General features: G+C 33.6%; 1 protein-coding gene across 8 annotated transcripts in view; it reads right to left on the bottom strand.

The window, feature by feature from the left end:
- Positions 1-26,836, bottom strand: part of SENP6 (SUMO specific peptidase 6) — a 104,254-nt gene that overhangs the window by 17,062 nt on the left and 60,356 nt on the right. For all 8 annotated transcript variants that reach the window (XM_057737706.1, XM_057737707.1, XM_057737708.1 and 5 more), the window contains 9 exons: positions 22,682-22,830; positions 17,571-17,955; positions 12,790-13,031; positions 9,672-9,842; positions 8,682-8,715; positions 8,106-8,300; positions 6,917-7,143; positions 5,461-5,570; positions 5,229-5,345 (listed from right to left, as the gene is read on the bottom strand). In XM_057737706.1, coding sequence (XP_057593689.1) covers positions 5,229-5,345; positions 5,461-5,570; positions 6,917-7,143; positions 8,106-8,300; positions 8,682-8,715; positions 9,672-9,842; positions 12,790-13,031; positions 17,571-17,955; positions 22,682-22,830 — 1,630 coding nt within the window. The remainder of the gene's footprint in view (positions 1-5,228; positions 5,346-5,460; positions 5,571-6,916; positions 7,144-8,105; positions 8,301-8,681; positions 8,716-9,671; positions 9,843-12,789; positions 13,032-17,570; positions 17,956-22,681; positions 22,831-26,836) is intronic.

The raw sequence follows: 26,836 nt of genomic DNA, 5'->3' as shown, positions 1-26,836 counted from the left end.
GTAAACTGAACTGAGTAAACAAAGGGATAATTCAACTTAAAAAAAAAAGTTATTGGTGATTTAAGAAAATGGACTCTAGGACTTCCCAGGTTGTGCAGTGGTTAAGACTCCACACTCCCAAAGCAGAAGGCCCAGCTTCGATTCCTGGTCAGGGAACTAGATTCCACATGCATGCCGCAACTTAGAGTTTGCATACCACAACTAAGGGGCACCCGAGCTGCAACTAATGAGCCTACGTGCTGCAACTAAAGACCCTGCCTGCCACAGCTAAGAGCCGGTGCTACCAAATAAATACATAAATAAATACTAAAAAAAAAAAAGAAAAAGAAAAAGAAAATGGTTTCTACTTTATATATAAACAAATCCATGTTTTATTTTTGTAAATGGAAGAAATAAATTTACTTGCAGACGAAAGAATGTCCATACAGAAAACTTAAAAAGATCTATAGACATGTTAGAAATAAGAGAATTTTAGCAAGATGGCTGGTTATAAGATCAGAATATATTTTTTATTGAAATAGTCAAATATGTAAGTATCAGTTGTCTCCAAATTGCATAAATTTAGTGGAGGGTTCCTCAAGCTTGGTACCATGGACATTTTAAGCCAGATAAGTCTTTGTTGTGGGGGCTGTCCCGTGCAGTGTAGGATGTTCAGCATTATCTCAGGCCTCTACCCCACTAGATGGTATTAGCATACATCCCTTCCTTTTGTGAGAACCAAAATGCCTGCAGACTTGTCAAATATCCCGTGGAGGCCAAAATTGCCCCCAGCTGAGAACCACTGATTCAGTGCAATTACAATCAAAATCTCAATAGGATTTTAAAAACGGAATTTGATGGGCTGATTCTAAAATTTATCTGAAAGAATCAAAAGGTCAAGCATATCCAAAACATTTGTGAAGAAGAATATGATGGAGGACTTGCCTTTCTATTAGAGACAACAAGAATAAAGCAACAGTAACCATGGCAGTGTGGTATTGATGCAGGGATAGGTGCATGGCCAATGAAACAAACTATAGAACCCAGGAAACAGACCTATGCAACTGTGTTATCTTAGTGTATGACAGAGGTGGCATTTCACACTGGTGGGGGGAGGATGAACTGCTTAATAAATAATACCACGGTAATTATTTGTTCACACTGAAAAAAATGAAATCAGTTCTCTACCTCATATCATGCACAAAAACAAATCCTGGAGGAATTAAGGATTTAAAAGTGCAAAAAACAAAACTTCAAAAAGCCTTTTAATTAAAAGTAACTAGTTTTGTCTTTCTAATCTGATATAGATCCTGAAGGATTTCTGTGACTATATACAATTCTGGGTTTTTATGTACCTGTATTAAAACTATTAATTTTAATTAGAACAGCTAAGCTGCTTATTCTAGAATTAAAGGGAAAATACAAATTTATTACAAAAAGCTTTTTGGGGATTTCTTTGATTTTGGAATACCTTTCAATTTCTTTCACTGTTTTTTTCTTTCAGTGTATAAATCATTTAAATACTGAATGTCTTGGTGAAGCTGTTCACCTGCTATTTTATAAAGCGGACAATCTGACAACTCAATCATGACATTTAATTACAGGAAGAAGTTAAAAGATGACTTTAAGGTTTTTAAAGTAATTTTTATTAAAATTATTCTTTTTCCCCCTGCATTTTATCAACACTTTCTAGATGCAATGCCCTTTTACTTCTGATAATTCTGGCTGTTTAAAGGTTTGTTTCTAACCTGTAGAGTTAGAAATGGAAACGAATGAGCAGCTCTGGCAGCAACTGAATTACTTATTTTTAATAGTGAAGTTTTAAAAAGTTTCCTCTTTTTAACTCACTTCTAAGAATGTCATGAGACAAATATAAACACAGATTTTTTAAAAATTATGAATTTTGTTAGATTCTCTATTTTCTTTGGAATAGTGATTTGCATCAGAAAAGACAGAATTTATAGATAATGTAAGTTAACTGCATAAAATTTGCTTTTAAGTTTAACTATATGATGTCAAGGGGACTCCTGAAAACAAAAACTTTCAAAAGAATAAAATCTCTACTGTAATGTAAACATGTAGATTCTTTAAGTGTGAAGCAGAATAAACTAAAATGTAAACAAAATATAGGAGTTCAACTTATTTTTTAGATCCAACTATGTTTTCAAAAACAAACAAACAAAAAAACATTTTAAACATAAAGACTTAAACAGGTTAAAAGTAAAAGGGTGAAGAAACATACATTACTCAAACACAAACCAAAAGGAACTTGGAGTAGCTATATTAATTTTGAACAAAGTAGGATTCAAAACAAGGAGATGATCAAGAATCGAGAGGAACACTATGTAATGACAAAGGGGTTGATTCTCCAAGAAGACATAACTACGTACGTCCCTTAAAACAGAACTTCAAAATACATAAGGAGAAACAGACAAATCAATGATTATAGTTGGAGATCAACAACTTTCTCAACAATTGACAGAACAAGCAGGTAAAAACTCAGTGAAGACAAAGGTGATTTGAATAGCACTGTCAGACTTCACCCAGCCGACATTCGCAGAACAGCACTTTACCCAACAATAGCAGCATTTTGTCTTTTTGTGACTGTCTTATTTCACTTTGCATAATGTCTTCCAGATTCATCCATGCTGCAGCATGTGACAGATTTCCTTCCTTTTTAAGGGTGAATAATATTCCATTGCATGTACACATATTTTGTTTACACACTCATCCATCAATGGGCATGTGGATTGCTTCTACTGTTTGGCTATTATGACTAGTTACTAATGTGAACATGGGTATGCAAATATCTCTTTGAGATTCTACTTTCAATTCTTTTGGATATATATACCCAGAAGTTGGGTTGCTGGATCATATGGCAGTCCTATTTTTAATTTTTTGAGGAACCACTATACTGTCTTCTGCAGAGGCTGTGCCATTTTACACTCCTACCAGCTGTGTACAAGGGCTCCAATTTGTCCACATTCTCTCTAGTATTTGTTATTTCCTGGGGTTTTTTTTTTTTTTTTTTTTTTTTTGGATAGTAGCCGTCCTAATGGGTGTGAGATGTTATCTCATTGTGGTTTTCATTTGCATTTCTCTGGTGATTAATAATGTTAAGGATCTTTTCATATACTTGTTGGACATTTTTATGAAATAATATCTTTTGATTTAGTTACCAAGAACTTTGTTTGAACTTGTCCTTAAATATGTCTGTTAGGTCTCAAAGAAGTCTACCTCTGCAAAGTTAGGCATTTAAAATCTAGGACAGTTTCTCTTGCCAGCAAATCTATGACACATTTTATAATTCTTACCTCTCAAATACCTTCAGAATTTATTTGTGGGAGTCTCCTTTCTCCCTGTTTATCTCTTAAATCTAGTCTGCAGGCTCTGTCCCCTTATATAGCTCTTTTTCTCCTTCTCTATCCCTACCTATGCAATTTCATTCATTCTCATAATTAAACTACTACTTGTAAAGCCTTCTAACTCTGTATGTCTCTAGGCCAGAACTCAACTGATCTCTCTAACCACATATACAACGGTTTATTGCCACTGTCCCTTTTGTTGTATCACAGTTATCTAAAAAGGAACTTATCCACTATTCCACCCAAACCTGTTCTGCATCTACATTCACTGCTTAAGTCAGTGGCAAAATTATTTAGCACATCTCACTAGTAAGACAACTAGGAGTTATTTGGCACCTACTTATTTCTCCCCTTCTTAATATCCATTCAATCAGTCCAAAACTCCTGCGAAACAACTCTACCTCTTAAAACATTTCATTATTTCCTCTTCGCTAAAACTAAAATGTCTTAATTAGGCTTCTTATATCACCTTAATTAAAATTCCTTAAACCATCTCTCATCTAGACATTCACAACGAACCTGCCTGTCAAAATGACCTTAAGGAAACTCAATTATAATATCACTTCTCTGATCAAAACCTTTCATTTTGAATAACAATGTTTTCTTTTCTCAAACTGTGGCTTGCAACAATTGTAGGCTATAAAATCTATCCAGCAGCTTTTATTTATTTGTTTGTTTACTTATCTATTTATTTATTTCAAGTGAAGGGACTTTATTTTGGAAGTGGAGGTCACACCAGTAGAGAAATGAAACAGGGAAGGAAAGGAGGCAGCAAAGTGTATGTGGGGAAACACATGCCTCAGAATGACCCCACACAAGAGACAAGGGAGTTGGGGTATTTATACACCACAGTTCCTGGAGCAAGAGCCCTTACACACAGATATACAGATACGACAGATGGAAGCTGCTGGCGCACAGTGAAACACCTGAGGGGTGTAACAGGACTTGGACAGCATTGGCTACAAAGTGTAATGATGCAGTTTGTATGTAGACTTTGTCCCACGCTAGGTGAAACTGGTCCTCGGCTTAGTTTTAAGTAATATTGGCAGTTAACTGCAACCTTCAGATAAAACCTAGTCGAGATAATCCAGCAGCCTTTAACAACCAGTTTTTAAAAAACATATTGTCTTATGGTATACATTTGAATAAACCAGAAAATACTGGAGAGCACTAGACGCTGATAGTTAAGCTCTATTTTGTTTCACACACACAACCATTTTATATCACAAAGCAGTAAAAATATACAAATTTATACATGTATAAACCTACTACACATACATGTTTTGATATATTTATGTGTATTCTGGGTCATGTAAGCTCTTCTAGGAAAGCTTCTTGATTCCTCATATTTTCCAACGCCAAAGAGAATGAAGCTTTCTTTTTCTGCTGTGTTTGTACCATGTTAATACTTCTACCAATACTTAATCTCATCTTTGTGTTCTCTATAAAATCATAAACTTCTAATACAGTACTTGACACAAAGTTGGTACTTGGTGAACATTTATTGAAGGAAATGAGTGAAATCATACTTTTGTGCCTGCTCAACAAATTATTACCTAACCTAGGGTAGTAAGAATTTTAGAGGCTTTAAACATTACAACAATAATAATATAATAAGCTATCATTTATGATCACTTTCCATGTGCCAGGTATTTTTCCTAGCACTTGAAATGTATATCTTACTTAATTCTCATGATTCTTTCAGATATTATTATTCCCATTTTAAAAATGAAGAAACACACAGAGACATTAAATAACTTTCCAAATGTCACACAATATGTGGCAGTGATGGAATTCAAAAAGATAATTTTGACTCTAGAAAACAAACATATATGTTATAAAATAGTAAAAATTTGCTAAAAGGCTAGGAAAAAATTAACTTACTTCAAATAAAAGTCTATAATAACATCATTTAAAAATTCTCCTTCACTTAGACAATGCAGGTCCTCATTAGTAACGGAGATGCCTCCCTTAGCTGGAGGTGGTGGATATACTATCAATCTGTAACAAAATTTAAAAAAATAAGCAAACAAACAAAAACAGGTATGTATATAACTAAAATGTAATAAAACAGAAGAAATTTAAGAGTGTTGCAAATGTAAAGGAATTCTCTCACTTTTCTACAGGGCCCATGAAGATGGTGTGGCTCTCTCCACTTTCCTCCTCATCATCAAAAAACTGGAATTCTTGTTTGCTTTTAAGTTGTATTTTAGATTCAAGAGTCACCTGGTAAAGAAAATTAAATGATCACATCACAAAATCAATTTGAAAAATTTTCCACAAAAAGATAAAGTACAAGGCAAGAATACTTTTGAATAAAAAGGATTAAAAATAAGAAACTGGCAAAACAAGGGGCCACTTTCTTTTTATCTGTAGCTTCTAGAACAGTGATACTCTTCCAACTTCTGTAACTGGTTTTCCAGTATCTTGTCTAAGATCTCTACCATCCATATTAAATTAGATTATGTTAGTAAAATTCAAATAACAGATAGTGTTTTTTTCTTCTAGGAGTGGAGGCCTACCTAAGTTCAGTGCCTAGGCAATCCATGCAATGTGGGAGCAGAGGCTCAGGGAACACAGTCCGCTGAGCTTCAGTTCTCCAGAATCAAGGAGTCCTTAAAGAAAGAGCCTTCCATTGAAATCTGAGTCCATCACTGCTGCCTTATGGCTCCAACTGCTCTTTTCTTCCTCTGGAATAATCTCCTGTAGCCAATTCTGCAAAAGAAGGGGAATGGTTCCCCTTCCTCCTTCTGTTCTTTTCTTCAACCCACTAACTGTGTGAATTACTCTTCTCTGGTGAAGTCTTACTAAATTTCACCAATATTATGCCTTGGATGGCCCTATTTCCAAATTTGTAGGCAGGCTGAAAGATTTAAGTATTTCTAATAAATAGTCAGTAACCTTCAGTTGTTGTGGTAGGAGACAAATTTAGAGTATTTAAGTTATATTTGTATTGATTAACATTATATTATGTGTTACAGCAGTACTGCAGCCTTTGATTTAGGTGGCTTCAGAGTTATCTACTGCATGATCAGTTATTTTAGAATTAGTTATTCCAGAATTGTTGAGAGTCAGAATCAAACGGTATATATTCTTCCCTTCCAAGTTTTCAACCATGTACGCACATTTTACACATAAGTGTACAATACATCAGAGACCAAAATTCCTTTATTTGAATTGAAGCCAATGTCACCACTGAGAACCACTAGCAAATTTAAGAAACAGAGTAACCATCAACTTGAATGTAGCACTATATGCATACATATGTTGAGAGTGGGGGGAAAAGAAAAAAGGATGAGAGAAAAAGACAAAAAGTAAAGACAAGAACAGAATGTGGAAAGGAACTAAAATAAAAATGCTTCTGAGAATTGTACCAATTACTATTTGTGACAGAAGTCACCCACCATCATTAATATTTCCACACAAGACAGTTTACAAATCACATAAAAGTAAATAATTCTGAAAAGGAATTTAAAAGATCTAACTCCAAATGAGCAATATGATAATGAAACACATTTCCCTTTAAAGCTACCATTTAAAATTACATTAAAAACATTAAAGAATATAATTACATTTTTTATTTTGTTTTCTTTTTGCACACAACTTCCTTTGATGCTCTCCTCATAGGTTCTTGTACAGGCAACAAGTCTGCTATTGGCTTCATCAAAGGGAATTTTCGCAAAAAAATTTGACACATTATTCTTTATACCAATGTCAGTAATGATATTTTCAAATACCATATTTGCCTGAGGATCAAGGCCATTTTGAAAAATTAGAATTATGTATTGTTCTTCCAAATCTGAAAAGAAATCAATATAACTATAAGTCTAAAAGAAAAAAAAATAAGTAAAGAGATACTAGAAAAAGAGCAACAACTAGTTACTTCCAAGAATATCACCAGAAACCCTGATATAAATGTTTAAAACAGTGTGTGGCATACAGTGGATATACAATCAACACAAATAAAGACCAATGATAGTGTCACTTAACAATGTCACCTGAGCTACTAAGAGAAAGGAATCAACACACATTACTCTAGCAGCAGCTCAAGAACAAATCTATCCATAAATGTAACTAATTTATTTCATCTAATAGGATCCAAGTATCTTTAGTTTTAAATACATAATGTTAACATTTTTTGTCAAACAAATAAATTGTCAAGTGAATTGGTAGTATCTCTAGATTTAACTGTAAAAACTGCTATTAACTAATGTGCCAACTCTTGCGGCTTTAATAGTAGCTATCATTTACTCATTAAGCTGAAGCAGCAATTCCTGAGGAAAAGTATTTTACAACTAGTCATGCTATGCCACAAATGTTAGAGGGGAATGGAAACAAACTGGAGAACCACACTGATTTATTGTAGAGAATGAAGACCCTTTCAATGAACTTTCAAACTTCCTATTCAGGCTAAGTTTCAAGGATTTCAGACTGATGCCTGATTTACAGTTAGAACTCCTATCAGTATATTTAAAAAAAAACAAACCTCATTTTACTCAGATTATACAGTGTTAAAATATAGACTATATATCTTTTGAGTGTTAACCCATTTTGAAAACTTTCTAAATCGGTAAACCTGAATCAGAACTTCCACTTTCTGTCGACTTTTCCTCATCTATAAAATGAGGGAAGTAATATCTATCTTACAAGGTCACTGTGAAGACTGTAGGTAATATACATCTAAGGTATCTATCAAAGTCAACTCATGTTCTGTTAAGCAATGTATTGTATGTGCTACTATATTTGCTCTACATAACTTACTTGTTAACTTATTTATTCCTTTACAATCATTCCAAACTTTATCCTCCTTGTTCATCTGCAGTTGCATGCTCAGCTTCTGATAAACTGCTGGTGTCGTCTGAAGAAACACTACCGGTAATTTTCGGACATTACACCATTCACATTTCGTTAGATCAGAGGTATTTAAAGTAATCCCTACAGGTTTATTTTCTGGTTCTGGAGAAAAACAAATGGAAATGAAAAAGCAATCAATTCTTAAGAGGGCAAAATCATGAATGGAGGAAACTGTAAGGAAGTATAATTTTAAAGTTAACTACATATTTATTATACTCTGTCAATGGTAACTCTAGTGGGAAATCAAGAAAAATCTACATTTTTTCCAGATGGAAAGAGGATTCTAATGAAGTATACTTAAAAAATTAAACATAGCTTTTTTGATGTTATAGCATGAAATTACACTATTAAGGTATAATGCCCATTAAGATGTAATAACTAATCAACTTAGTGAATTCTAAGACTATCACTTAATTTTTAATCCAGTAAAGTGTTTTAGTGTAAACAAAGCTTTAGTGAGCAGTAGGACATAAAATAGCTTACCTTCTAGCTGTATCTTGATAAAATCTAAACAAAACTAAAAAATAAGATAAATTAGTAACAATCATAGATTTTTGAAGATTTTGCAACAAACACCCTAAATGACATGTTATTTGGGACTTAGCCTACAGAAGGCAGAAAAACTGATCCATGTATTGCATTCCTCCATCTAGCCTTTACAATACTGAGAATGAAGCCAGCCTCTGTTTGTTGAAAAAATAGCTGGAAACAGATAGTTAGGGACACCAAGTTAAGATATTTAAAACTAAGGCTTACAAAATAAGTAGAGTGTTACAGGAAGATTAACCTACCAACAATGTATAGGATACATTAGAAAGAAGAAAAATTATGACTTAGGAGGCTTAAGACATTATGTTAAAATTTTAAATACAAAATATACATTTGAATTGGATTGGTGGTAGTAGAAAATAAGGAGACAAGTATGACAGGTAAGATAAAGGGACTATAGAAAGTCCTTTGGGCTTTGTGGACACTGAACTAGTTCAAAAGCACAATATCACTTGGGTCGCCACCGTAGTTCAATAATCTATTTCTAGGAGTTGCTATGTTGCAAGACATTTTTCTGCAGACCCCAAAGTTTCTAGAGTCTTCTTTCTCTCATATAGTTCTTTAAAATACTCTTTTCATGCATTGAGCTGGCATGAGAATAAAACGGTAACACATTGCAGGGTATTCTAACTCAGTGAGAACAAGCATCTTCCTATGATACCTTACTATGATATGTACTTTGAATATTACATTATGATAAATTAAAAAAAAAGTATTGGATATATATGACAAATTTTTTACCCACTAACTTTTATGATGAGTAGTTATTTATAATTGTTTATATATTCCTAAAACAATGTGAAATCTTGAAATAATTTTAGTATTCTATTAAATATTTTAACTTATAAATTTAAAAATATTAGCCTTAGTCATAAAATTTTGAATCTTATAATCGGTACAGTAAAGAACTCAGAATATACTTACAATTACAGGCTCTATTAATAGTCGGAAGAGTGTTCCTACTCGTATACTTCGACAGTTTAAAATTACACTATCAAAGGAACTTTGGCAGCTTAAAGATACAGGATCAACTAAAGTTTCTTGAGAAATCACTTTACGACGTTTTAGAGGTGTTTGGATAATAGGATTACCAAACTGAAAAAGGAAAAAAGTATTTCACTTTAATAAGTTACTAAAACAAGGCTGCAAACTAAGTAGACATATGCAAAGAAGACCCAACATAAAAATACAATTATCAAAACATAAGGTTGATTTTACTTCGTGTTAGGTGAAGTAAACATTTATTGATTTTATAACATAACAGTAAATCCTTCCTGTTTTATCTTGCTATATTTTATCTAGTTATTAATTGAAACTCCAGTAATAGCACAGCAGTGAGAAATGGTACTCTGGGAATCAGATAGCCTGGGTTCAAATCACAGCTATACTACCTTTTAATGATCTGATCTTGGAAAACTAAATAATAACGCCTAAAGTTCTAGTTTCCTAAACTAAAATGTAAGAGTATTTACTCAAATGAGCTAATGCATAGAAGCAGCTTAACATTGTGCTTCACGCACAGTAAAATGCTGGATAAAAGTCAGCTAGTAATAGTGGTAGTGGTTGTAGTATTTGGATTAAATTAGCAGCTCTTTAGAAAACAGATAATTTAGGACAATGGTTATTTGCATTATAAAACAATGTTTCTTTATATAAAGTGTTAAATGATTTGATCTGTTAAATTAAGATTTCAGTCACTCCCAAATGTAAATTAATCATAATATAAAAATATATTTTATATAAGTATAATTTAAATTAAATGTAATTAAAAATAAAGTTATTATGTTAAAAACCTTATCATCACAAGAATAAAACATGATCTTGATAAAAAACAAGAAGAAAAAAAATGTCCACTGCGAAGAAATAGGCACTATTCCCATAATCCCTCTAGAGACATTTTTCTGATCCATGTCATAGGAAAATATATGTATTAAAACAAAATGTGATATACACACATACTTATTTCTGTAAATTGCTTTTTCAGGCTTATTAACAGATTTATCATGAATATTTTCCCAGGTTATTAGCAGAAACCTATTAGAGAGTTTTAAAAATCTTTTTTTAGCTTTAGAGTTATTTCTTCAAATGAGATGTTATTTAGCTCAATAATAAGTTAGATAATTTAAGAGCTGCTCCAGCTGAATCCACAGTGGAGAGACTAAGTCTAGAACTTGGGTGGTCCACATCCTCCCAAGGGGCTGCTCCTAAACCAGCACAGAGGAACCCTTGCTGTTCAGTGTGCCAGTGTGAAAACTGCTCACTCACAGATTTCATCATATGGAAATCCACTGTTTATTTAACTGAGCCCTCCTATGCTGGACATTTGCCTTCTTTCTGACCTTTCCCCATGACACAATATTCTCCAACAAGCATTTCTGCAGCTGAATCCTGGTATATACAATTATCACCAAATTGCCCTCCAGCAGAGTTATACCAATTTACACACCCAACATCCCATTCCTCCAAACACCAGCCAAGAAACACTATTATAAATTTCTCAGCAATTTAGCACTTAAAATATATTTTAATTTCTTTTTCAGTACTTTAAAAAAAAAAAACTCTATTCATACCCTTTACTCAATTTTTCTAAGGTTTGCTTCTATTTTTTGATTTTTAACAAATTAAAAACACATAAAGGATCAACTCATACTTTGTCACATACTTCACTATTTTTTCCCATTTGTATTACCAATCAAATTCTGTGGATGGTGTTTTGGTTCACTGTTCTGTACTTCCCATTTAATCAAATAGATTCATCTCTTCATTTGTTATTTTTGCTTGTACTGAAATGCTTGGAGGCATTCCCCAAGATTATATTAAAAATATCAATCTATATTTCTTCTATTATTACAGTTACTTCTTGTTTTTTATTTCTTACAGTTTCCATCTTAACAATCAAATATGTATGTTTCCATATTTTTATCTATAACTTCTAGAATTCCCGACAAATGTACACACACACACAATTTTTTAACATACAAGTTTATTTTTTTTAAAGTTCTTTTTAAAAAATAAGAAAATATGCACGTATTTCTGCGCCTTGGTATTCTCACTGAACAGTTCCATGTAGAAATCCTGAAAGTCACTGATACAGCTGTAATTTTTATTGTCAGTAGCTGCATAATAAATAGTCCACTGTATAGATATACCATAGTTTCTTCAGCCATTTCTATATTAATAGGCAATTATTCTGCTTGCTAATAATCATATTTATACATACAGTCTAAGCACTGGAGGTAGAGGATTCCTTTGAGACTGAGTCTAGGGAATGAATTACTTGGTCATTCAGTATGCATTTTAAATATTTTAGTAGATGTTTTTATATTGCTTTCCCAAAAGGCCATAACAACTTACATTTTTTTCATCAGCATATAAGGAAAATACCCTTTCCCTTGAATTCTTGCTAGTAGTACAACTGATTTTGCATTAATTTTGAAAGTCTGTTAAGTATATGATTGTATTTCATTTTCTTTAACATGCACTTTTTCTATAAAAGTTTATTATCTGAATTTTCTCTTCTTTTTGTCTATTCCTATCTTTTTATTTCTTTTTTCCTCTTTTAAAAGTGTTTGGTCTATTATAGATATTAGTGTATGTTATCTGCATTACAAATATCCCTTTCTAGATCTATTGTCTATTGACATAATTTCTTTTGCCATCTGAATATTTTAAAAATTTTATACAGTAAAATGTATAAAATATAGTAAAACAACAATATTATGGTAAAATATACCCAAGTTAAAATGACCTCTTCCTGTCCACTAGATTATACAAATATATTTATACTTATATTTTGCTTACTATATGGTTTATGTTGTTTCTTCTTGTTGAATTTTTCATACTTTAAGCCTTTAATTTCATTGAAATTTATTTTTGTACATGCTTTCATGTTCTTTCAAATAACCTTTCAAGTGCTACTTTAAATCCCACTTAATGAATTTAATTCATTTTTCTCCTAAGATACTGCCAAATTATCCTCCCCTCAAATATTTACATAACAAAGGACACAATCTGAATAAATGTCAATAAATGTGCAAAGTACCTGGTCTTTCATTCTTGCTTTTCTTGGCAATGTAACTGTATTTAATTCTGAATCTGCTGGAATGCTTCTTAGTTCACGCTCCACTCTACAGGTGTTCTCATTTAGTGCTGCTTCTACTTTTCCAGTGGATGGTGCTGGGGAAGAACATGCTGAATCAGCAGGCTGAGGAGAGATGCTTTCTCTTCTGTTAGTCCTGTCACTGTCATCATCATCATCATCATCATCATCACTGGACAAAATGACTGTAAAGAAAGTGTTAAATATTTCAGGTATTTCATTCCTGTCAGTTAAAAATGTAAATACATGCACAAAGTGGGAAATATACCAAATTTGCTTTGGATCTCCTCCAGATCTGAGATTAATAAAAATGAAGATACAATCCATTTTATCTGATAAAAAGTTAAATTTGGAGAACAATTACAACTGGTTTTTTTCTTTTTAACAACATACAAATGTAAAATTGATTCTATAGTCTATCACAATCACCCACACAGAAATATATACAAGTTATAGCAAAAATTAAATGTTTATCAGTAGGTTTATTTCAGAGTTCCTGAAAGTCTTAAGCATGAAGATAATCTGCATACAAATTATTCACAAAATAGCATGCATTTCAAATGTGTGTAAAATTGCATGTGACCAAATAATTTTATCTCACACAAGAAATCACTAATATCATAACTGGTCCTTAGGAGAACTTGGACCAGTGCCTAATGCTCAATAAATCTTGCTGAGTAAATGAACATGGACAAGACATTATATGAAGGTAATCTGCTCTTATACCATGTGCTCATTATTGAATCTTATCAAACTCATCTCTATATCGTAATTCTGTAAAGCCACCATCATACCATTCACCTTTTTTATTTTGCTATCCAGTCTCAGGAGCAAATGCTAAAGTTGATCCTTCTCAGAGCTGGTATTATATTAACAGAAAATCTAATAGGCCAGATTAGAAGGTCCAAGTCAACTTACACATACTTGAATGTTACGGTCTTGCCACATACTAGCTATTTGCCTCAGTTTCTCCTCAGTTTCAAAGGACTGTCTTAAGAAAAAATGATTTAACATGTAAAAGGTTTATTAGCATAGTGCCTGACATAAATAAGCTTTAAAAAAGTCCATGAACTGCTTACGTTGTTTATGAAAAGCTACACATAAATATATATTAAACGGTAAACTTAGTGTTCAATCTATAGTAATTTTTATTGTGCTTCAGGAACATTAAAACTTCTATATCTACTCTAACAAAAACTTATTTTAAAGCCCCAATGCTGCAACAGATAGAACTGTACTACATAGTTCTTGTTTTATTAACTTAAAATAAATGATGGCTGTGCTGAATGTCACCATAATTGTAAAGCAAATGGGGAGAGAGTATGCAAAAATGACAATAAAGAGCTATTTGCACAGCTGCTTTAATTCTATACAAAACAGGGAATATAGTCTATATAACTATACATCTAAGATTCTGCATCAAGGTCTGCTATGGACTAAAGTCTGTCCCATCAAAATTCCTATGTTGAAGCCCTAATGCCCAATGTGACTATACTTGGAGATAGGGCCTATAAAGAGGTAATGGTTAAATGAGGTCATAAAGGTGAGTCCTTAATCTGATAGGACTGGTGAAATGGGAATAAGAGATGCCAGAGATCTCTCTCTCCCCACCTCACATGCACAAAAGAAAGGCCATGTAAATACACAGCAAGAAGGCAGCTGTCTACAAGCCTCACCAGACACCAACCCTCATGGCACCTTAATCTTGGACTTTCAGCATCCAAAACTATGAGACAATAATCTCTGTTGTTTAAGCCCACTCAGTCTACGGTATTGTGTTATGGCAACCCAAGCAGACTAATATAAGGTCTTCGCATTTACATTCCAAACTTGTTCCCACAGAAATCAGCAAATCTTCCTCCTCACCTCATTCTAGGCAATGTTCAAAAGTTACTTTATCAAGTAACTTTTTCACCTACCTATCTAGGATTCCACCACCTATCTAAAATTGCAAGCTTCTTCACTGTGACACTTGTCACTCTCGATCTTCCGGAACTGTTTCACTTTTCTACATAGAATTTATCACTACTTGAGACATTGTACATTTTATTTATTATCTGACCACCAAGGACAGAATAAAAGCTTCATAATAAACTATTTTAACAGGAATACAAATTTAAGAATGATAAAGTATATAAAGAAAAGAGACTCTGGAACCATAAAAGTCTTTTTTAAAATCTAAACTTCAACAGCCCATATGTATATTATATTGAGAAGCCTTAAGCCTAGGCTTAAGTCTAGGATGCCTCATTTATAAAATAGGGTTGCATGAGGACTCTAAAAACCAAATTAAACTGGTTAGTATATAAACTTTTATCATAAGGCAGGGCCAATAAGCATGTAATAAATGATATCTTAAAACAGAAGATATTTTTCCATATACTTTAATGAGAAATACAGTTTTTAATTTTTTTTTTTTTGAGCAGGGGAGGGAAGCAAATTTATGGGTTTAGCTCATAGTTGAGGTTCTAGGTTAAGCTCTAAATAGCAAACTGCTGAAAGCACCTCAGAACCACATGGATTTATTTTGCTTTTTTACTTATCAACTTAGCCTTACTAACTTCCAGTTCCCCTCATCCTGGAAATTCCTCAGGATATTGAGTTTCCAGTATAAAGTTTGGCTCAGAATAATACCCAGGAACTGCCTAATAAGTTAGAGTTTTATTCATATTTTATACTAAAATGTAAAAACCTCACCATTAAGAAAGATTCAAATGACGTTAACATAATATTGCATTGGTATAGCACTAAAATGTATCATAAAATACTCAAATATCAGCATCCTCATAACATCATAACAAGAGTGTTGGCTAGACAGCTGTCATACAGTAATTTCTTTGGAAACCAAACTCTTTTGTAAAACAAGCTAATGTACTGGTATGGGTTAAGGCTTTTACACTGAATTGAAACAGAACTTGACATGTCCCTGAGGTTGAAAAAAATTCTTGATTTTATCCCTTTTATAAGGTAACCAAACGGGGAGCTTATTTCTTTATGAGGGAGTAGGAGGATATCATTATTGATATACTGATATAATTTTGATATATTTGACATATTTCAATACATAGTAGTTATGATTCCTTTAGTGACCCAAGCAGTCTCATTCTTAGTCAGTGGGAGCCCTCTAATTTTAACTCCTGTGTGCTTTACCCCTCCCCCCTATTTTTTTTTTAAGAAGTGGATTTATTTAGAGAGAAACACACTTCACAGACAGAGTGTGGGCCATCCCAGAAGGCAAGAGTGGCCACCTGTGTGCTTTTGACACGTAATTGTTTGTGACTGTTTCCATGCTTCCTCATATGACTCGGTTGAGAACTAGCTCATATATTTGTGCTCTAAAGCTGGAGCCAGCCATTTCTCTGAGAAGCACTGATTATTTTTAGTGGAAAATGGTATTCAAAAACACAAACATGGGAACTAGGGTTGTTTGTTTCTATATGAGGGTTGCTTACTGTTTCTAGGCATTTTCTATGGGTAAAGCTAAAAAATACTTTCTATTTAATAGAAAATATACAATAAGTTCCAGCATTATCTCCAATTCAAATTTAAAGTTACAGTTATTTTTACTTCTTTGATTTTGCGTTTGTATTCCTTTTCACTAACACTGAAAATCTTGGTTTCTGGAGACAATAACATATTGCTTGTTTTATAAATATATGTTTAAAAATAGCAACATTAATAATAATGTTACTGAATACAGTTAGGATTTCTTTGGAGTTCTGTCTGAACATTAGGGATGTAGAACCACAATATTATTTTAATTTAAATCCATTTGAAATAACTGTGTGTTCCAGCCACCAACTAGATATATAATTAAGTTCATTTGTTTCATTTTGGTTTTGATTTTGTTGTTTTAAATCTCCAACTTAATTTTGTTTTATAATCATATAAAACATTTACATAGTTCCAAAGTCAAATCTATAAAACAAGGTGTATTCGGAGAAATCTAGCTCCTATTCCTAACTCCTACACTGTTTCCAACCCTTCTAACTATCTTCCTTTGAAAATCAGCTTTTGATATATCTTTCCACTAAAAAAAAAAATCCCTATATACTGTAAGCTCTGATGTGCACACTGCTTTATTCACTTGATTAAACATCTAAGACCTTTCTTCCCCCTTGTACATCTACGTACACTACAATTTATTCAACCAATCCATGACTGTTTTCAATCTTGTGCTATTTATTACAAAAAGGAGTGCATTTTATATACATACACATATGTACATGTGACTAAAGATAGTGACAAAAAGATTTAGGGGAGGAACAAAAGTAATAAGAGAACAAATTTTCAGAGTCCTTTCTTTTGCCAAATGCATTATTGAGCTATGCTAGGCATTTCATGTTGTTTTTAAATTTACTCCCTCAAGAACACTCTCAGGCAGGAAATATATCCACTTATAGATCAGAGAGATTAAATTAACGGAGTCAAAGTTAGAAACTGGGGGCATAACTGGCACTTGACCTAAGAGTAGGGCCAAGGTCTGTGGGGTTTTTTGTTTGTTTGTTTACTCTTTAAGATGGATGGGATAAGAACAAAGTCAGTTATTATTTTCCAACTACGTGGACAGTTTTAATAATCTACCCAAAAAGCATGTCACACTGACACAAGAAGACACCTTTTAAAACTGCACTTCTGAAATACGTGCATGCTCATATTAAAAATATATGTGAAAAATACTGGATTGATATAAGAAGCAATACTAAAGGGAGTAAAATACTTACTTGGATCATTTAGGTCTAACAGGCTTGTTTTCCTTTCTTTCAGGTTTGTGATTTTGGCTACTTTTGCCCTTGGTAAAATGACTTTCCCATTAGTCTGTAAATAATTCTGTCCACTATCATCACAATTCACAATAATATCAATTGGAACCTTTCCCACACTGTTGCCATAAAACTTCTTGGCTGGTAATGCTGTGGTTTGTGACTTCTGTCCTCCAGAATTCTGATGAATTGACGTTCTTAATAGTCCAGTAGATTCATTCAAAGTTACAGCTTGTCTGCAATTTCTTTGCAAATCCTTAGGAAAAGGAATACCACAGCTTTGGCATTTGGTCTGATTTTCTTTTTCTTTTCCACATTTTGGACAATATCCACACTGCTTAGAAGCCTTAAATTCCAAAAAATAAATAAATAAATAAATAAAAGAAACAAAAGACTGGCATTTTATTTCAACATCATGGAACAACAACAATCTCAAAATTAAATCTCCTACTTTCCCTCTCCACCACTATGGCTACCACAAAACACTGAATGTTACTTGGGATTTGGCATCAGAACGCTGGAAGGAATTTTCAAAACCATCTAGTCCGGCAACCTTCAAACTGGACTATGTAAATTCCTCAAGAGCTACATAAAGATTTTCTTAGGCATACATGGCATGTATAATTTTAAGGGAATCAATATCTAGATCCTCAATTCACACATATAACCTTTCCAAAAACTGATCTGATTATGCTTCTCATGTCAAATTGTTCTTCTCATACTTAGAACGCTAAACCCATCTTCCATTTGAAATGCTGCAATGGTGCATTGCCCTGGGGTATAAAAATCATTGAACCAAACAGAAGGATAATTTTAAATGTTGGAAAAATGAATCAATTCTAAGTTCTGGTTAACAAAAACTTTCACAAGATAATTTATTTCTAAGACAGTGCTTCAAAAATATTTTAAAGAAGACCTAATCTAGGCCTCCTACAATTGTGATATCATTAAAAAATGTTTTTTGACAGTAGAGTAATGTGATTTTTTGAAGCATATGATGTATAAGGAGTTCAAGGTATTTGGTGCTATTACTATAATAAAACTCTTTCCTACTCACGTACCTATTTATGTGAACAAGGTTCTTTATCACTTACATCTATAAGAAGGAAAATATGAAGAGATGCTGAATCTGGCCTCAGTATATAACAATATTTATCCATGACACATGAAATAATTGAAAAAATAGTCTCTAATGAAAAGATGCATTTGCAATAATTTTACTTTTTATGTCAATTATTTTTCAAACTTTGTAAAAATATACAATTTTAAATCAATTGTGTACTATTAACAAGTGAAATAATCTAAATGAAAATTCTTTTAACATTTTAGCCTTATACCACAGGATGAAATGACAAAATGAGATGGTAATTATCAAGTGCTATCATATTTGGATACTCCCAGATACATATAAGAGGAGAGTGATTTAACCATTCCATTTAAAAATGTTACTCCTAACACTGTAACGACTATTACATCCTGTGTGACCATTTAAATTTGGGATGAAAAATGCTAAATGTCTATTTTAGAATACATAAGAGAATACCTAATTGTTGAAAATTCTTTTAGGTCTTTTAGATGACAGAAGACATCAAGTGGTTACAGGACCAACAGGTAGGTGGTAATTATGTATGATTACATGCGTATACTTAAATTTCAAAATTCACTGAACTGAATGTTCTATACACTTTAATCTATGCAAATCGTAACTCAAAAATAACATACAGAAAGTACACAAGCAAAAAAAGTCTACAGAGACCACTAATCTAGGCTTATCTCCTTGTTTTAAGGATGAAAAAACTGATAAATAGTTTGTTTTGCCCAATATGACCCAGGACAAAGCTGTTCTTTTATACCATGTTACCTATTCAAGGGTTTACCCCAGATAACAAAAAGGAATGAAAATCAACCTTTTACCAGGGCAAAATCGAACTTAGTAGAACATCAGCTCATTATCTTGGCATATATGGATTATAAAAAAACAAGAAAAAAACTCATGTTTTTTTCTCTGCCAGTATATAGGATAACTCTGTTACACTATTTTGAATGCATAGGTAAGCTATGTGAACAACTGGTCAGACATGAATGTGGGACAAATTATCTGACTCAAATTTTAGCCTACTGCCAATAAGAGAAATATATTTAAATGAAATACAAATAATGCAAATGGTTGACCACATCCTACTGTATCTGAAAGGGAAACCCATAAACAAAAGGGAAATGCATAAACAAAAAACCCATAAACAAAAGTCCCTACCTACATACTACCCTGTGATGAAGTATCTAATACTCTAAAAAAAAATCTAAACTCCATTATTTTCATGATGAGCATTGACATATTTCCACCTCTAGTTAGGTTTAAAAAATATCGTGGTACACTCAAAAAACTATAAAGACGTTCATTTATGTGGGAGGTAGACCCCCATTTGCCACAATGGGAGTCAGCTATATATAAGCTAACTCTGTCTTTTAAGAATTGAGGATATGATCAAGCTGGGTTCAGACTGTCTCCGATACTTTGTCCATAATAACGGATGTATTTCAATAAAAAGAACTCCATGGAAAAGCAATACTTTCACATATTTTCTTCTATAAAATTGATATGAAAACAGAAAAAGCACCTCCCTATTAAAATTTTTAATATTAAAACGTAGAAGGAAATATATCATGAGCAATTATCATATGCCTTCCAATGGCTAAGAAACACATATCGTAGAGCTGTTGGCAACAATTAGGAACAAAATACAGATCTGTTGTACCAAGTGTGATATTAAATTTTTCATGATAAAAACTACAGATTAAGAATTTTATCAACCTAGTGATCTAAAAACTAGAATCTCAGCATCGCTCAATTACTTTTAGTAAAGTATGTAAAGTAGTAAATTTTCATAAAAATTTTATTTAAGTATAATTTCTTTTGGAAAACAATGATTAAGTATCATTTCCCCCCTTTTCATCAGCGGAAGACTTACAAAATAAAATAAATTGAAATCGCATATCACATACTATCTGCCAGTCTCTACACATTAATAATAACCAACTATATTTAATAAGACTGAGCCTGTCTTTGATGAGACACCACTAAGACAACATCATATTTTGTAAATATTCTGAACTTTTAATAATTTCATTAAATACCAAAGACCTTGTTTTCTTACAAGCAGTACATAGCGTGAAACTTCACAGACTACACATGGAAAGAAAAACCACTAATCTTGCACAAGAATTTAAAATTATATACAGGATGGCTACCGTCTATTTTTTATCTCCATTAAAAAAACCAAAGAAGAATAAATGGCATGGGAGTAAAGAATAAAAAGAAAATATACTGTACATGTTAAAAAAAATTCTGAGGTTTTTAGCTTGCATGCCCAGTGGAGGAAAGATGATGTGCCTGGGAAGGAGCTTTCTTCTTTTCTCCTTCTTTCCCTGGGTCAAGCAATGGGCCAAGCAGTGCAGGGGAGGCCAGTATTGCCCAGGCCAATTTTAGGCTGGCATGCCAGGAGACTGGTCACATAAAAGGCAACTGAGCAAATATGTAAATACACTGGAGATGTAAATACACTGGAGAAGTAAATACATTGACAGGTTTCTCACTGTTAGAGAAGGGAGTTAACAAACATGCAAAGTACAAAAGACTAAAATAAACACTGTAGTGTTGGACTAGAATTGGCATTGTCAATGTGAACTCATGGATTTTAATAAATACTAAACAGTAACATATATATACACACACAAATATTTCCTAGTTCAGTCCACTGAGAGAGCCTATAGATGTGACACCCAGTAGCAACAAGCACAACTATTGCCCAAATATCTTCTCTCCACTTATAGAAACAATGGCTCCTTGGGAGAAATGCATGACTCTAGAGCTGATGCAGAGAAAATACAAAGAAGTCTAGACTATCTGGTTATACCAGAATAAGTACTCAAATAATGAAGGTGATATGTCAAAAAGAAACAGTAGCCAGCTTGAAGAACTTTCCACAGGGCCAAGTCTGGGACAATTTGAGCATCAAAATAAATAATGATAGTTACAGAGTATGACCTTTTTGAGTAAAATAAGAATCTATGTGTCTATGCTGATAAAAACAGAAAAAGACATAAGTAAATGTGGGATAAGAAAAAACTCTTACTAATAAATGAGCATAGAAATACCTATTAAAAATACCTACTAAAATACCTGGAAAAATCAAGAAGAGTACATCTTAAACAAGATGAAAGTGAGTAATGTGAAAATCAAAACATTATATACCTCCTGATATGGTGCAATGAGATCACACCATCGTTCTGAGGATTCTTGAAAAACGTATAAATCACAATGAACCATTAGACAAATCCAACTTGAGATACAAAGTTAAGTGGCCTATATTCTTTACAAATAACAAGGTTATGAATGACAAGGGCATATCAAGGAATTATTCCAGATTAAATAAGACTGACGATCATGACAACTAAATGTAACATGATCCTGAACTGGATCCTGTTTCCATAAAGGACACTGGTTAGGGAAAATATGAATGAAGTTTGTGGATTAGATGATAATTTTGGATCCATGTTAATTAAAGACTTTTGACAGTTGTTCTCTGGTTATATAGGAGAATTTTTTTTTAAGGAAACACACACTAAAGTATTATGTAGTAAATGGACATTCTGCCTTACTTATATGGTACAGAAACATACTTGCTCCCCCCATCCCCCAACGACTCAGAGGAAAGACAGAGTGAGGTAGAACAATAGAGCAAATGTGGAAAACTGCAGAATCAAATGGAAGAATAAGTGGATATTTTTCATTTTTTCTGTAAATTTAAAACTATTTCAAAAAATTTCTGATTGAGAGCAATTATTTGAAGTATGTAGCACAGAGGGATGCATAAATTCTTCTCTGAAAGATATATATTCTGGATTTTTTATAATTGAAAAATGATCTAACGAAGGCAGAAAAGTTTGCCTAAATAACTTTTCTAGTTCTTTCAGTCCTATTTGAAAAGGTCACCTAGAATTTAATAAGTACTAAAAACAATATTAATAAAAATACCAATTGCTAAGCAACACAGAATAATTTCTCTACCTACCTCTAAATCAGTTAAACATTTTTTGGAAGCAGGAGACAGAGAAGGTGGGGTAGACTGATATGCACTACTGTGACGTTTCTGTGCGACTTTCCTTTTAATTTCAGACTCCAGCTGTGATTCAGACTCTTCTGTTTTTTTCATTATACGATCTAAAGGAAGGGGAAAAAAAAGTACTGAAATTAAACTTTATAAATTCCTCATGATCTTTTGCTATGAAAAAACACTAACTTATATTATCAAATTATGTTTTAGTTAAAATAAACTAATGTTTCAATACGTACAAAAAAGAAAAACAGAACTTTAGGTCAGAGCAAGTGGCCATCCATCTCCTGGATGCTCCTGTCTATTCTTTACCAGGATCTCTCTCCCAGCCCCCACACTGTGGACCATTTTCATCAAGCATACCAATACTCTCTTCAGCTTAGTCTGTGCTACAAAGGCAACAGAGCACTTCCTGCACTGAATCTCACAGACACACATACATTTTTTTTTCCTAAGTTGGTTACTCTTCTTAGATTAGTAATGAGAAAAATTTGAATTCAAATGTTGGGTACAACTGTTTAGATAAAAGAAACTAAACTAATTCTCAATTAATGGTTTTTTAAATCCAAGTCACACAAAAGAGAATTTTTTCTTCATTATTTTTCAATGTAAATCAATCATTTTCATTTCTAATTAATTCATAATTAGAATTTTTAAATGATTTAATGAACTCCAAACAGAACAAATTAGAATTTATTACAGGGACTTCCCTGGTGCACAGTGATTAAGACTCCACACTCCCAATACAGGAGGCCTGGGTTCGATCTCTGGTCAGGGAACTAGATCCCACATGTATGTTGCAACTAAGAGTTCACATGCCACAACTAAGGAGCCCACCTGCTGCAACTAAGACCCAGCACAACCAAATAAATATAAATAAATAAATAAAATTTATTACAATCTGACTTCATCAGCAAAGAAAACCGAACTCATCCCTAAAACAAAAGTTAATGAATCTACAAACCAAAATGCTCTACCTGCATAATCCCAAATTTGTTAAATACTCCATTTTCCTATCTTTAACATCCTCGTATCTTTTGATTTTTTTTTAAATAAGATTTTCTACACATAAAAATCAACATTATCTAATATTTCTGAGCTTGGTATACAATACTGTCTTAAGAAACCCAGTGCAATTACAGAGTTCCACTAAGTGACTCCACCTTCTCAGCCTTTGCTCAGTCTGAATACCTTTATTTTCCTGGACACCAAGCTAGAAATTTAAGTAATCGGTGACTTGTCCTTGTGCCTTCTTCTCACAGTGAAGGAAATTCCTTTTTTTTAAAAATATTTTTAAAAAGTTTATTTATTTATTTTATTTTTTATTTATTGGCTGCATTGGGTCTTCATTGCTGCACGCAGGCTTTCTGTAGTTGCGGAGAGCGGGGCTACTCTTCACTGTGGTGCACAAGCTTCTTATCACAGTGGCTTCTCTTGCTGTAGAGCATGGGATTTAGGCACACGGGCTTTAGTAGTTGCAGCGTGTGGGCTCAACAGTTGCGGCTTGCGGGCTCTAGAGCGCAGGCTCAGGAGTTGTGGCACACAGGCTTAGTTGCTCCGAGGCATGTGGGATCTTTCCGGATCAGGGATTGAACCCGTGTCTCCTGCGTTGGCACACGGATTCTTAACCACTGGGCCACCAGGGAAGCCCAGTCAAGGGAATTCTAATAGCTCTTAAACTTATTCCTTCCTCTCCAACTCCACTGCCACTGCATTTCAGATGCTTAATTCCTACCTAAATTCATCTTCCTCATTCCATTTTGTTTGCTTCAAATTCTTCTACACTACTGCCAAAATGATCTTTCACATATGATTCTACCATTCTAGTGCTTAAGCTCTTTCAGTGATTCCATTAGCTAAGGAAAAAAGTCTAAACCCCGTATTTTGTCAAGCAAAACTTTGTACTGATGTTCCAATTTTAATTTCAAAGAAAACTATACCTCAAAGAAGTGCATCTCTCCAGGGTGTTTTCTCTTTCGCCCTCTTATATATGCTCTTCTCTTCACAAGCAAAGCCCTCCTTATTTATCTAGTAAATTCTAACTATTCTTCATTAAGAAGCTACCTCTGCCCCACACTAAGCATGATGAAACAAATCCTCAGAGCTTCCACAGCCCTTTATCCGCACTTCTTTTAATACTCATTTTATTTCATGCTAATTATTTGCACTAATCTGTTTCCTCCCATTATATTGTCATCTCTGAAAAAGCAGAAATCGTTTTTCAGTCACTTGTCTTCTCAGTGTTTAGAAACTGCACAAGGCAAGGGCTCAAAAAATGTTTACTGGATTAATGAATCACATCACAAAAGACCATGTGACACATTAAAAAAGATGAAATCACATGGTTGAAAGGAAGGGATGCTGACATTATGTTATCTCTGAAAATGGCTTAACTCTCACACAGAGATACTGATACAGTCACAGATCTAGAAACATATGGAGAATCAGCCAGGGAGAGGAAAGGAACGCTGCTCCCAAGAACACCTGAGGTTACAGAGCAGCTGCTCCAGTCAGAGCATCCAGGTGTTAGTTACATTCCTATGAGGGCTAAATTATTTTGGATTAAAAAGCAGTTTCCGGGGCTTCCTAGGTGGCGCAGTGGTTAGGAATCCGCCTGCCAATGCAGAGGTCACGGGTTCGATCCCAGCTCCAGGAAGATCCCACATGCCGCGGAGCAACTAAGCCCGTGTGCCCGAAAAAAAAAAAAAAAAAAAAAGCAGTTTCCACACAAATGAGTATTAAAGACCTAAAATGTGGCACTAAGTAAAAAAGGAGGCAGACAAGATTTGGAATTCAGAAAATATATACACAGTTATCTGGAATATACAACCACTTATTGGCATAACAATTTATAGAGACAGCTGTCTTAAAACTGTTTTTTTTTTCCTCCTCCAACTCTTTTGGGGGGTTTACTAATTAAATTTTTATATGTACACAAGAGCTTTTTCCTTTTAAATATATTTCAGGAATCTTTGTGATCCCCACAATATCAATGCAAATCATTTTGCTCAAATATGTCTATATCACTTCCCTATCAGACCCTACTTAGAGACTGACATTTTAAAAATTATTATTGGGACTTCCCTGGTGGTGCAGTGGTTAAGATTCCACAGTCCCAATGCAGGGGGCCTAGGTTTGATTCCCTGGTCCGGGAACTAGATTCCCACATGCATGCAGCAACTAAGAGACTGTATGCCACAACTAAGGAGTCCCTGAGCCACAATTAAGGAGCCTATGTGCTGCAACTAAGGAGCTCACAAGACACAACTAAGGAGCCTGCCTGCCTCAACTAAGACTTGGGACAACCAAATAAATAAATAAATATTTAGGGCAAAAAAAGATGAAAGGAATTAAAAAAAAATAAAAAGTATTATCACTTCAATCCTGATCATATAATCACTTTCTTCTCTCCACTACAGCTATCTCATCATGTCTATGTCACACTTTTCTCTACTTCATAACACAATTAACAAGGGAGAAACAAGTGGCCCAAGCCTTGAAAAGCTGAATATTTTTATTGATAATAGAGAAAAACATTGTGTGTGTGTGTCTTCTTTATCCATTCCTCTGTCAATGGACATTTAGGTTGTTTCCATGTCCTGGCTATTGTAAACAGTGGGGTGCATGTATCTTTTCGAATTGTGGTTTTCTCAAGATATATGCCCAGGACTGGGATAGCTAGATCATATGGTAGCTCTATTTTCAGTTTCTTAAGGAACCTCCATACTGTTCTCCACAGTGGCTGCATCAATTTACATTCCCACCAACAGTGCAGGAGGGTTCCTTTTTCTTCATATCCTCTCCAGCATTTATTGTTTGTAGATTTTTTGATGATGGCCACTCTGACAGGTGTGAGGTGATACCTCATCATAGTTTTGATTTGCATTTCTCTAATAATTAGCAATGTTGAGCATATTTTCATATGCCTATTGGCCATCTGTATGTTTTGGTCTTCTTTGGAGAAATGTCTATTTAGATCTTCTGCCCATTTTTAGATTGGGTTGTTTGTTTTTTCCTTACTGAGCTGCATGAGCTGTTTGTATATTTTGGAGATTAATCTCTTGTCAGTGACTTCACTGGCAAATATTTTCTCCTATTCTGTGGGTTGTCTTT

The sequence above is a fragment of the Hippopotamus amphibius genome, chromosome 6, assembly GCF_030028045.1.
Source record: "Hippopotamus amphibius kiboko isolate mHipAmp2 chromosome 6, mHipAmp2.hap2, whole genome shotgun sequence".
NCBI classification, from domain to species: domain Eukaryota; kingdom Metazoa; phylum Chordata; class Mammalia; order Artiodactyla; family Hippopotamidae; genus Hippopotamus; species Hippopotamus amphibius.
Note: the sequence above shows the minus strand (reverse complement) of the source record. Positions and strands in the feature narration are given on the sequence as shown.